A 13,012-nucleotide genomic window follows, 5' to 3' on the forward strand; every position below is an offset into this window, starting at 1 on the left:
GTCAGTGGCCAGGCTCCCTGTAGACCCACTCATGAACCCACTGGGTGCTCAAGCAACTTTCTGAGGATGGAGCTACCTTTACTGATGAGGATGCAGCCTACAGAGCTTACATAGTGCCAGGACCCCGAGCTGGGGCCTCATGGACAGCCCCCGCAGATCTTGAAATCAAGAGAGAAATGTCTAGAGCTCTCAACTAAAATGGGCAAGAAGAAATGGGAATGGGCGTATATGGAGATGATTGAGAAAAAGAAATAGAAGATGAACAAAGGAAATCCATGTCCACATTTTTTTTAAATGGGAAACAAAATTAGTCACCGTGAGTTTGCTCATTTCTTCTAGCTTAATCAGTAGCAAATGAAGAAAAGCGTGGAGAGGGCATTCGGGAAGGCGGCTATCGAGCCACCTGGGAAACTCCGTGAGGGCAGGCACTTTGTCCTCAGCAAGCCACTAGCACTTGTTCTTAAGGGGGCAAGGTCACTTAGCATCAAGAGGTCCGCTCATTCTCACAGACTGAGCGGAAGCAACAGTGTTGTTGATTCCAAGTCATTCATCAGTCACGAATTGACCATGCGTCCAGAGACAAGAGCCTTCTAGCACTGTGGAGGGGATGAAGCGGGACCGCTCCAGAAGCTGGTTCTCAAGAACGTCAGCAACCTGGCCTCAGTGCCCAGCAGCCCGCTCAGACTCCTTTGTGCTGTTCTCAGCCTCTTCAACCTACTCTTTGTGGTCTTGGCTTCTTCCTAACCATTTGCAAAAAGAAACTACGTCCCAGAAGAGCACATAAAACGAATAAGTACGTGTAGTGTTAATGTAAAGGTTTTATTCAATGTGAGCATGCACAGACTGTAACCGAAGCTTATTTCATAAGCAGCAAACTAAATATTCATTAGCTGGTAGTGTGAAAGTATTTTTAAAAGCCTTTGTGAATCTGAAGTATTTGGGGGAAACCACAAAACGACATTTCACTTAAAGCCTGCTCTGTGTGTGGTTGCTGAGTCGGAATCTATTGCAATGTTTACTACACACACCCTGTGTACTGTCTCCCTAGATATTCTAATTCAGTTGGATTGAGGTGTGATCCAATCATCTGTATTTGAAAGGGATATCATCAGTGATTATTTTTCCCTTAACAGATGGAAAGTGTAATTATGAAATGTGAAATCTCTGGAAGCATTTTAGTGATGTATGTAACTATATGCCAGTGTCATTTTGCTCCATAACACCCATCCTTTGTTTCTTCATGCTTCGGCAAATCTAAACCCTTTCCACCCATGATTGTGTACGTTCTGTAAAGACATTATTATAAATTAGGACATATCCATTTTTAAAAAGTGCAGGAATGTAATGTCAACATTAAAAAAATGACTACTTTATTTAGATTAAAATTTTAAGCTTTTGATCGAAGTCATCTTGAAAAACTTAATTGCAAATACTATGTCTAACTTGAAAAGTCATAAAAGATTGTACTGATGGCTTATCTAATAAGCGTTCTGCCTTACAGCATAGTTTTCTACTAGTAAAAATTATAGAAGGTACTGAATTGCAGTCTAATGAAATCAATACATGACATAACATACCTTATCATATGATTGAACATATGATGTCATACCTTCATATGAATTGAAGTTTACTGAAATTTTATTCCCAAGCACATATGTCAAACTAATATATTTATGACTACTGAATCTAAAAACTTCTTTATATGCAATTTTAATAGTCTTTTCAAATATTAGTTTAAGATGTTTGCTCCCAAACTTTATTGCAAATGAGCATCTTTCAAAAACATGATGAAGTTAAATTGAATTTTACTTAACTAGTCACAAACTTGGGGGATTATTGATGCACTTTGCAAAGCACTGCAATTACTAACCACCCTGAGGTTGGAAACCACAGGTCTAAAGGGATTATGAAAGAGTCCTGGAGAAACCAGGGAGTGCCCCAGCGCATTCCAGCATCTTCCATAAACAGTCATTAAAATACAGTTTATGGAAGGAGTGCAGCAAATCAGCATGCCTGCCAAGGGAATGCTAAGGGACCTGATTTCTTCATCAATGGTGCAAAAGAAAAACTCCAATCTTACCTCAAGGATAGGACTCCAATCGAGGATTGAAGAACTCATGAAAACCATCCCATTTCTCGAGACTGTGGCAGGTGAGGCGTTGTCAATGTTATGAGGTTCAAACACAATCTTGCAGTTGGGAGCCATGGGAATCCGATCACCATTGGCAAGGGTTAGAGTTTTGTTATCATCCAAAACAGAATTCAAGTTTTCAATCCAGATGGCATCTACTGGACCGTCAAGAACGATCCAGATATGTTCTCCTAGAATATTCATCAAAGAGGCATGGGCAGTGGACACACATACAGGTGCATACATGTAATGTTGAGCTTGAAGAAGTGTGATAATGTGCAGTCATTTTCATTATTTATGCTTAAAGAAAGCTGTCCTCTAACTGATTTTCTCATTGTATCACTAAGGGCTTTTCCAGTTCCTCACATGGAAGTTGGTTAAATTCCACAGACAAATAAAAAAAAAAATCATTCGCTTATGAAGGACATCTTCTAGTGTCAGCACTCGTCCATGGACAACAGACGTTGTGGGAAATAAGACAGTGTCCTGCCTTCCCAGATCTTACATTCTAATCAAATAAACCATAAGGGAAGAGTAAGTGAGCAGAATAAGAGGGTCAGGAACTCTTCTAGACTAGGTGGCCAGTGAAATCTTTCAAGAGAGAATGAAGTGACGTGAAGGTCTAGAGGCAGGGTCTTCTAGGCGGTGAGAACAGAAGTCGAAGGTCCCAATGTGGTCCTAGCTTAAAATATCGTGTTCCAGCAGCAGCAAGAAGTTGAACCCAGTTAACAAGAGCAGGGGAGAAAATGAGGGTGGGAGTGGGAGAAAGACTAATACTGGATGTTGTGACCTTTATGTGGAATACAGAGCAGCCACACAAAAGGCCAGGAAATGCCAAACAAAGAACTAACCCTCAAGGCTGACTACAGTAAGGCGGGAAGGAGCAGCGTGCACCTTTGGGAGGGCTTCGGGCACCGTTGTGGGTGCGTAGGGGAGATGCTATACTCTGAATAGGACTGGATTACAGTGGGTACAAATAATGATGGAACCCAATGTCTTAGCCAAATAATAACAATAATAATAATAATAATAAAACAACCTTTTTAAAACAGAAACACTGGCAGAATGAGACAGACAGGGCCCTGGAGTCAATTCTGGACTGGACCTAAGTTTCAAGAACAGACACCCCATAGTTCTGAGGAGTTGGGAATTCCAGAGAGAGGGGGCCTGGAGATGAAACTGTGCAAGTCGTCAGCTTAGAAATAGTATCATAAGACATGAACTAAAGGAGCTTCTTCTACATGGTAGGTGTTGACAGAGATGAGAGGTGTGAGGGCAACACTCAGAACAGAGACTTCCAGACACTTCCACTGAAGGAAGTAGAAGCAGGCAGCAGGTAAGGTCTCCCTGAAGCTAAGGGGCAAGAGATTCAAGGAAGAGGAGCGATCACCTTAGCCATCTGCTGCTGAGGGCAGGGACTGAGAAGTGATGATTAGTAGTTGACGAGCCCAAAGTGACCAGCTTGCCAGCGTCCTTAAAAGAACATCAGGCACAAAACAACGGGCACCAATTTGGGGCCAAAGAAGGTGACAAACATTACAGAAGGCTCACAGCTCCACCCTGTAGGTGAGGCATCGTGACCCAGCTCCTCTGGGTTTCCCACACACGCTTCCCTCACTCACCGCCACCCTGCCCAAGTGCGTAGTTCTAACTCACATTTATCACGTAAGAGCTGTGGCAAATTCTAGGTCAGATAAAATATTTTGAAAAGCCTAAATTCGCTCACTGAGCGAGGCTTCAATAAAGTGATGATTGATTGCTGGATCCATGATGAGGGAAAAAGCGTGTGTTGACTATTTTAAGAAGAAAAAGCACCTCATAAGCACCTTTTCTTTGAGGCAACATTGATAGCCCTGGTGACTCAGGATGGTGGGGACAGACTGAAATAAAGTGGGATTTCTCTGCAGAAATAAACAACAGGTTTTAATATGGGAAAGGAAGCGGTTCATTTCTGTTTGATAACGAAGGTCAGGGCTGTTCTGCCATCCCTTGAAAGAGATTTCCAACGGCACCCCTATATTTTCATCAGCACACAGTGATTACAACACACTCATGGAAACAGGACAAATAGCTTGTCTTTCTCCTCTGTCCTTCCTCCAGTTGCATTCACTGTGCCTTTCTCTTGCCCATTCAGGAGTGGGAAAACAGGAGAAGACGCTTCCCACCTAAGCTAACATTCTGGGAACACATCACTCAATTTATAGCACCTTTACGTGCAAGCATATTCAGAGTGAACCACACCCTTAACAAGTCTGTTTACACAATAACCAAACACCAGGATCTAAACAGAGTGATTTGCTAGTTTGATACAGGCTCATTTTGGTAGATACAATTTTCTTCCAAAGAACCTTATCTTCTGTGATTTCATAAGAGAATCAGATTTTTTTAAGATAGGTTATCCTTCAATAAGAGTTACATTCTAAAAGGATTCAGTGGAAATAGTTATGATAAAATCGCCTTATTTGATACTACCATTTTCCTTAACAGCATTCCCACCTATTTTATTCTAAGGTGCCAGAAGCATACAGAAATACTTTTTCAAAAGGAGACTAATTCTCTTTCTAACCAAAATGGAGGGAGGGGAAGGTTATATATACTCATCAACAATTTCAATATTTTTGACATTCACATATATCCTACGGATTTAGGATTTCTTAAAGACAATATATGAAGATTACCGTTGCTCTACTGATTCTGAAAATTCATCAAGGATTTTATTAGTAATTCACATCAAAAATAATACTTGTGACTCATCTACCTTTCTTGGCCCTCAGTGTTTTCCTCCAAAGCGTAGAAAATATTCCATCGGTCCAGTCATTCGTGGACACGTCAAGCCGACCGAACATCTGTGGGGCTGTGATTGCCTTGGGATTCATCCTCATTTCCCGATGTGGTTTTCCGCAATCTGTACCAAGAAAATCCACATTTTAAACAACTCAAGGAGAGAGAAGTACCATCAGGGTAACAAACACTAATTGGCGATCTGCTGTCAGCAGGTGCTCAAAATATGAAAAATGCAAAGTTCCATTAAAAATAAATGTCTTGCTGCATTCCAAGTTAACATCATTAGCCTCATTATATTTTATTGACCAAAGCATTTTTTTTTCTCTTTGTAAAAAAACCCCTGTATGTTATATAAGGGGAGAAAAAGGATACCAGGCTGAAACTGATGAAGGAATTAATGTTTTCCAGAGTTCTTCAAATGCCACAACTCACAAATCTCTTGCTGAACTATTTTAAATGCCAAAGCTGATATGCTGTTCCCTTCTCTCCATTATCCACTTTGACCTGCTGAGACATGTTCTTGGAAAAAAGTAAATTCAGCTAATGATGCAGGAATCAAGGACTTTTGTGTGTGGCCAGCTTCAGGAAGGGATTTGACTCTTTCAAGCCCTAAAGCTACTCTTAAATGGTTTGGATTCCGTAGGCAAGGAATCATGGTTAATAAATAGTTAAGTGAAGCATGTGGGTTAAAGTATAAGATCATAAAATGTGATGGGAGTGTTACCTAATGAGTGAAAGGTGAATGAATACAGCCACACACATGTGTGAGCACTATGAAAACTTGTCACAGTCAAGCCGGTTCAGAAAATTAGTCCATAGCTCTCTGTTTCCAGAACCACTGACAGGGCTTCCCTGATGGTGGAACCGGTGAAAGTGCAGCACTATGAAGCTGTCCGCAGCCACTACAGCATAAGTTCAATCCCTAGCGAGGGAACTGACCCACATGGCGTGGCAGACCTGTCCTGTCTCCCCACTGCTCCCCACAGCAGTGGATTTCAGTCAATCTGCCTGTTCTGCTGCCCACTGTCTCTGGTAAATATTCTACCTCCTGAACCTCCATTCTTATATAACAAATAAATAAATCTTTTTTTAATCACAGATAAAATCATGGTAATTTTTGAAATCTTCGATGGTGCAGAAATTCAACATAACAGTCACATTTCAGCTTTTCCAATAAAATCTTTAGCTCTGCTCACAGCACAGCGCTCCCGACCTCTTCAGAGCAACCCATGTTGACTTACAAGCACCATCTCCCTGCCACAATGCAAGCTCCTGACAGACGTGGCTATTTTTCCAGACCTACTTCCCCATTCCCAGCACAGGGCCCAGAAGAACCTCCAAGGAACAGAGCATCAAAGAAACTCTTGATGGACAAATCCATGAGGTGAAGGGAGTGAAAATTCACATGGATCTAATAGAAGTTCAATCTAATTACCTTCTTGATCTTTTGGATAATTACTTTTCAACAAGGAACAATGTGTTACTCAAGATAACAGATATTTGTCCTACACACTAAAACCAAGAGCAAGTTAATAAACAGCAACTAGTTTAATGATGACTTGTCTCTGCGAAAACTAAATGCACCCAGGTCGTGGGTCCCCAGCTCGGACACACTCCACACGATGGATCTGATCGTGGAACATTCTCACTCATTTTGCAGGTCATTGTACCTGTGTATTTGTAGCTGACTGTCACAAAGGGCACCTTGAGAACAACAACATTAACATAATGGACTCTTTGAGCAGTGAGAAGGGACATTCGGTTGTTTGTTACAAGCAGGGGAACATAAGGGCTTAACGCTAAGTGAAGCTAGTCAGAGGAACGAAACACTGTGTGTTGCCATCTAAGGTCAAAGTCAGGCCCTCGCTGGTGGCACAGTGGGTTAAAGCACGAGTTCGATCCCCGGCCAGGGAGTGACCCACATGGCGCGGCAGACCTCTCCTGTCTCTCCGCTGCTCCCCTCAGCTGTGTGTTTCATCCATCTGCCTGTTCTGCTCCCCACTCTGTCTCCGATGAAACCTCTCACTCTCTACACCTCTGGCCTGTTCCCCAGTACTTGTATGTATAAATAAATAAATCTTTAAAAAATAGAAAGGTCAAAGTCAGAGAAAAAGAAAGTGACGCTGGTGATGATGAGGGATTCGAGGAGTGGGGGCGGTGAAGATGTTTCCCAAAAAAATACAAATACCTAATGAATAAGTGTGAGGGTCTAATCACAGCATGGCCATTCTAGCTAATAATGATGCCTCACATACTTGAATGTTGCTCAGAGATGAAAGCTTAAATGTTCTCATCACAGAAGAAAAGGTAATGAAAAGGTAACCCTGAGGCAGGCCGGAGAGGTGGTGATCACTGCCCAGCTTACAATGTGTCAAACCAGCACGCGCAGGCATCAGACTCATGCCAGTTCCTGGGTCAATTGTAGCTCAATAAAGTTAAAGACGTTTTCTCCCTCTGGTCCATTAATGTCATATGTTATCTCTAACATGTGTCCAATAATCAATCAAGCCACATTTATCCTGTAAAAAATATATTAGTGCAACTACATCTGTGTCACAGTTGCTGAAGTGGGTCACCCCCAGGAACAGCTAAGCTGCGGCTACCTGTCATGGCTTTCATCAAGGTGTGGATGCACGTGGTTTTCCCTGCTCCACTGGGCCCCAAGGTCATTATGCCGTGCCGCACTCTCTGAGTTTCAAACAGCTGGATGACTTTCAATTTCCAAGGAGGGTGGTTGATTAAACCAGCTTCTTCAACCTGAAAATTACACACGCAAATACTCACACTGGCCCACATCAACCATACTTGAACTTACCATTGTGCTCAAAATGAACACGGACATGTAGAGTGGGGAGTAAAGGAAGGGAGTTCTGGTTTAATGGGTGTGCATATCAGTCAGGGTGTGTAGTATCAGTGTGGGAGTGCCATATCAGTCTGGGAAAATGGAGACATTCTGAAGATATCTGCCACTGATGTCTGCATAAAAATGGGAATATAATGCCCTGAACTATACAGTTTAAAATAGTTAAAATGGTAAATTTTATGTGGTACATTTTATGTGGCATTTTTTATAACATAAAATTAATTGCTTTAATTACTTTTAAAAGTACATATACATAGGCCCTCCCTGGTGGTGCAGCGGGTTAAAGCACAGCACTGAGAATCTAAAGCCACTTCCGCATGAGTTCGATTCCCGCCTGCCCCGGAGGTGACCACATGGCGCGGCAGACCTCTCCTGACCCACCCGCTGCTCCCCTCAGCAGTGTACTTCCTCGATCTGCCTGTCCCCACTCTGTCTCTGGTGAGGCCTCTTGCCGCCCCTGAGCCTCTGGCCTGTACCCCAGTTCTGTATGTACAAATAAATAAATCTTAAAAAAAAAAAAAAAGACCAATAAAATAAAAAAAGAACCGACAAAACCGAAAAATTTCTCAACCTTATTAAAAACAACCGCAACCGGCCTGGGGAAACGAAATCAATTTAAAATAAAAAAGTAATGAAAAAACAAAAAAAGAACAAAATAAAAACAAAAACCCAAGGCAAGGGCCCGGGAAAAACAACTGGCCAAAAAAAAAGATGAAATCTGCTTATGGACTATGAAGGAAAGCAAGCAAACAAATGAAGCAGGAACAAACCCTTCAACTCTAGCAAGAGAATGGTGCTACGGGGGGTGGGGGAGGAAGAGGGAACAGGTACCGGGGGCTCATTGTGGGTGGTGGGTGGTGACTGGCTATTTCACGATGGGGATATGAAGAAATCTCAGTCCCCAGGTCACATTCTCAACTACCATTATGCTCAAACCCACTGTAAGTAACTTTTTTGTTTAACAAAATAATTTTGGACCATAATCACATATCACTTTATGCTCATTGTTTGCTCCCTAGATTTTTTACATACCACAATCTGGTAATGTAAATGGCCTTATAAATTACTTTGTATTTAGCTTTTGAGGCAATGCTATAATTAATTCAGTCATGATAAATAAAGCATTCGCAAAATGAATTAGCATACTTGATCATGAAGGATATTAGGAGTTTTCTATACTGATTTTTTAAGCACAATGTTCACTGAATATTTGGCTTTTATTAAAAATATCTTCAAGAATTCGAATGTATTTCATAAATATGAGCTAATCACAACTTCCATAAAGTATTTTTTTCAAACTCTTTTCATAGGAAATCAAATTGAGACAAGGTTCGCATGACTCATTTCCATTCCGGGGAAGATTATTCAAAAGTAAAGTTAACCAAACACCATGGATAACTCAGATGATACGCACGGTGGGGTGGACCCTCGGAGCCCAAGGAAGAAATCGTAAGAGATCCCAGACCCAGAGTGATGTGTGAGGAGCCCTTGGAAACACAAACAACTGACATGCCGAGACAGGAGCCTGGAGAACACAGCCGAGTGGCAAACCCCAAGAACACCGCCGGAGCCCCGCCTTCAGCCCTACCATGCATGCAGCGTTTCGGAGCTGGCATGGGTCTGGAACTGGGCCAGAACACATGGGCAATGGGATGGCATCTGCACCGTGGTCAGAGACCTCCTGGCAGAAGAGCTTCATTGGCGCAGGGGAGGGGGCAGGAGAGGTAGGTCTCTGCAAGTGGGAGGTGCAGCCTCAGCTTTGTTCTCAGAACCCACAGATTTGGGCCACAGCAGGCTACGTGAGTCCCACTAAGTGCAGCTGAATCTGGCCACACACTGTGCCTTGCGACATATTATTACCTTTCTACTAATTGCCATCTCCAGTTCAGGATAGCCTGCCTTGTCCAGCAGAATATTTGGGAAGAGGTCTTCAATCAAACTCAAAAATAAAGGTTCATCCTCATCAATCTATAAAGGAAAGGAAAATTAGACCACCGATCTGGTACAAAGCATTTCACAGAGAGACTGCCAATACCCAACACAGGCTGTTGTTTAATCATTACCTTTCACAAACAAATTGGCGCTTTCAGTGAAGTTGAGTGATATCTACCTAAAATTTTCATAAATTAAATTTATTTAGGAGGAAAAGCAGGGGAAGAAAAGGAAGGGAAAATACCTCCTACATGTTCACCTTTCCACAAAATAGCCACTTTAGGTAACTGCTACAGAGTCTAATTAAATTTCTTTAATTTTTTTTGAAGACTTTATTTATTTATGCATACAGAACTGGGATACAGATCTTCAATCAAACAGAGGCGGTGAGAGGATTCACCAGAGACAGAGTGGGGAGCAGAGCAGGCAGATCAATGAAGTACACTGATGAGGGGAGCAGCAGGCGGGTCAGGAGAGGACTGCTGCACCCTGTGGGTCACCCCTGGGGCCAAGGATCGAACTCGCACTGAAGCGGCCCCGGCCAGCTTCACAGTCTGCGTCCCAACCCACTGAGCCACCAGGAAGGGCCCTTAAATTTCTAATTAAAGTTAAAAGGATGTTTTTAAATGAGATCATAGAAATTCATAAATTGGAATTAACTTCATAATTTTATTTGGAAATAAAAATATATCATTCTGTCACCCTGTACAAGATCAACTGATAGCAGAAATCAGTGATCAGTCTGCTGTAAAATAAGAGATTGTAAAATGATTCATGCAGAGAGAATTATATACAATTTCCTGCCAAGACTGACAGACTTTTCTTTTTTTTAAGATTTATTTATTCATGCATACAGAACTGGGGTATAAGCCAGAGGTGCAGAGGCGGTGAGAAGCTTCACCAGAGACAGAGCGGGGAGCAGAACAGGAGGATCCACTGAAGTACACTGCTGAGGGAGCAGCGGGTGGGTCAGGAGAGGTCTGCAGCGCCATGTGGGTCACCTCCGGGGCGGGGGTCAAACACACACTGAAGCAGCTGAAGCCAGCCTGCAGTGCTGCATCCTAACCTGTTGCACCAGCAGGGAGGGCCAGATGGACAGACTTTTAAAAAAGAAGTTTTCATTCTAAAACATGAAAATAATTCAAGGTCTTTGGAAACTTACTGTGTGTATTTCTTTATACCCATTCAATTCTGCCGGAATAGGTATATTTAGATGAGCTATGTCACCTCAGTAATAACTTCAGAAAAAGCACAATCTAGAATTATGGTCTCCTGCACTTTATCTGAAGGCAGGGTTTTTGCAAAAAAAAAAAAAAACAAAAACATCTTAACTAAATATTGCCAAACGTAAGTCATCCGGTTAGTGGCACTGATACTTGAGTGGAGAAACATCCAAACTGTGCATCTCACCAGTTTCGAAAGATTCATGTCCCGTAGCACACGCATCACGATGGTGGACTCTGTGTCTGTGGGGCTCGCTCTTTTGGCTGCCCCCAGCGTCCGCAGAACGGATAGGATGTTACGCAGCCCGAAGTCATAATGCACCTGCAGGAGTTGAGGTTCAACCAGTTACTTTCCACATGAACCTATCCATGGAGACTGTAAATGCAGCAGAAAACCAATTTGCAGTCATGAATAAATACCGATTTGCCTTTCGAAAACCTGTACAGTGAGTGGAACCGTCAGTTTTTTGATCAATATTATATTTAAGCAGATAGAACATATTCAAGAGTCCTCTGGTCGTACCATCGTCCTCTGGTCATCCAACAAAGCCCTGAGCTCAGAGCTAGCAGACTACGTGGGGAGGCAGGAATAGACATCCTTAGGGAGCACAGATGTCCTCGCGAGTCTCCTTTATTTATTGAAGGTGTGTTACTTTTTGTCATTTATATTTTGAGGACATAGGATCCTCCCCCTCAGATGTCAGGACCAGTCTGGTCCCTTCACAAAGCACCCACAACCCACTGTGCCCCCCACCCCACTTTGTTCTCACCTCTTCCCCTGCTCTTTCTCTCTGGAAGCCTCATTTCTATAGTCAGCTCTCAAGGGTTAGTTTTCAGTTGGGCTTTATCTGACACTTTGACTGGCTTCTTATACCTGTACATGACACTAGCCAGCAATGACCTCTTAACCATGCCTAAGAAAGCATCTTCACGTCTCTAAAGCTAAAATTCAGAACCAGAATTAAACTGAGACTTCGCTTGTGATGATTATCTACAGGGAGAGAGGGCGTTAGTGATGACGAAGAAGAGTAGCTACATTCCCTTACATGCACAGAAGTCTAACCATGCCAGATTTAACACATCTACATCGAGAAATTAAAAACCAATTCTCCGGCTACTGGGGAAGACGATATGGCAGTGAAAAATAGAGCTACCTTTTGTGATGATACAGGTTGCTACTATTCGTCAATAAGGTGCCTTTGTCAAGCATCCCTGGTCTACAACATTTCAAAATGAGAAACTTACACTGAAGAAAAAAACTGAAACATGGTGAAGTACAAGACCTTCAAGCTTCACAAGCTTCATACCTGCTTAGACAGCTGCTCCTCACACAACTTGTAAAGCGTGAAAAACTTCCTGGCCAGAACAATGTTATCGATGAAGCCGCAGCTGGCCAGCTTCACCCTGATGATGATCTGCCGGTCGGGGACCATCATGGCCACAGAGCGGAAGTTAATCTTTAAATTTTCAGGGAGCTCCTGCCGCCCAGCATAGCCAGGATTCTACACAGAACATAAAACCTCCGGATAAACAGCACGGTCGTGGGGCAGCCACACGCATCAGCATGTTATGACTGGAATATTCATTCTGCCCTCAACACACCTGGAGTGACAGAGAAGCAACTCCGACAGCTCCCACTCCCTGAACCAGGGAGCTAGGCCACAAGCTGCTTCTCTGAGCTCTGTTCAGCACCGAAGTCTCTTTTTCTTTAATATTAAATAATAATTTCATGCATTCATTTTTCAACCTGTTTATTCCAGTTCAGCATAAGTGACAGCTATGTCAGCAGCTCAGAGCACAAAGCGGAGACCAGTTCCCATCACAGGACTAGAGCTCCCTGTCTCTGCTGTCTGCCTGCCTATCTATTATCTATCTCTGGCTCCCTGTCTGTCTCTATCTGTCTGTCTGACTGTCTGTCTATCTATCTATTATCTATCTCTCTCTGGCTCCCTGTCTGTCTCTGTCTATCTGTCTGTCTGTCTGTCTATTTATCTCTGGCTCCCTGTCTGTCTCTGTCTATCTGTCTGTCCGACTGTCTGTCTATCTATCTATTATCTATCTCTCTCTGGCTCCCTGTCT

The 13,012-nt window shown here is 42.8% G+C and overlaps 1 protein-coding gene across 1 annotated transcript in view; it reads right to left on the reverse strand.

Moving 5' to 3' along the window:
• Nucleotides 1-13,012, reverse strand: part of DNAH5 (dynein, axonemal, heavy chain 5) — a 177,687-nt gene that overhangs the window by 88,228 nt on the left and 76,447 nt on the right. Inside the window, exons 38-44 of the mRNA XM_004678397.1 lie at nucleotides 12,241-12,435; nucleotides 11,121-11,255; nucleotides 9,639-9,746; nucleotides 7,519-7,672; nucleotides 4,890-5,036; nucleotides 2,081-2,322; nucleotides 615-636 (exon numbers count right to left, since the gene is read on the reverse strand). Of these exons, the coding sequence (XP_004678454.1) occupies nucleotides 615-636; nucleotides 2,081-2,322; nucleotides 4,890-5,036; nucleotides 7,519-7,672; nucleotides 9,639-9,746; nucleotides 11,121-11,255; nucleotides 12,241-12,435 (1,003 nt within the window). The remainder of the gene's footprint in view (nucleotides 1-614; nucleotides 637-2,080; nucleotides 2,323-4,889; nucleotides 5,037-7,518; nucleotides 7,673-9,638; nucleotides 9,747-11,120; nucleotides 11,256-12,240; nucleotides 12,436-13,012) is intronic.

This window comes from Condylura cristata, unplaced genomic scaffold (assembly GCF_000260355.1).
Source record: "Condylura cristata isolate star-nosed mole 26May11 unplaced genomic scaffold, ConCri1.0 scaffold00007, whole genome shotgun sequence".
NCBI classification, from domain to species: Eukaryota; Metazoa; Chordata; class Mammalia; order Eulipotyphla; family Talpidae; genus Condylura; species Condylura cristata.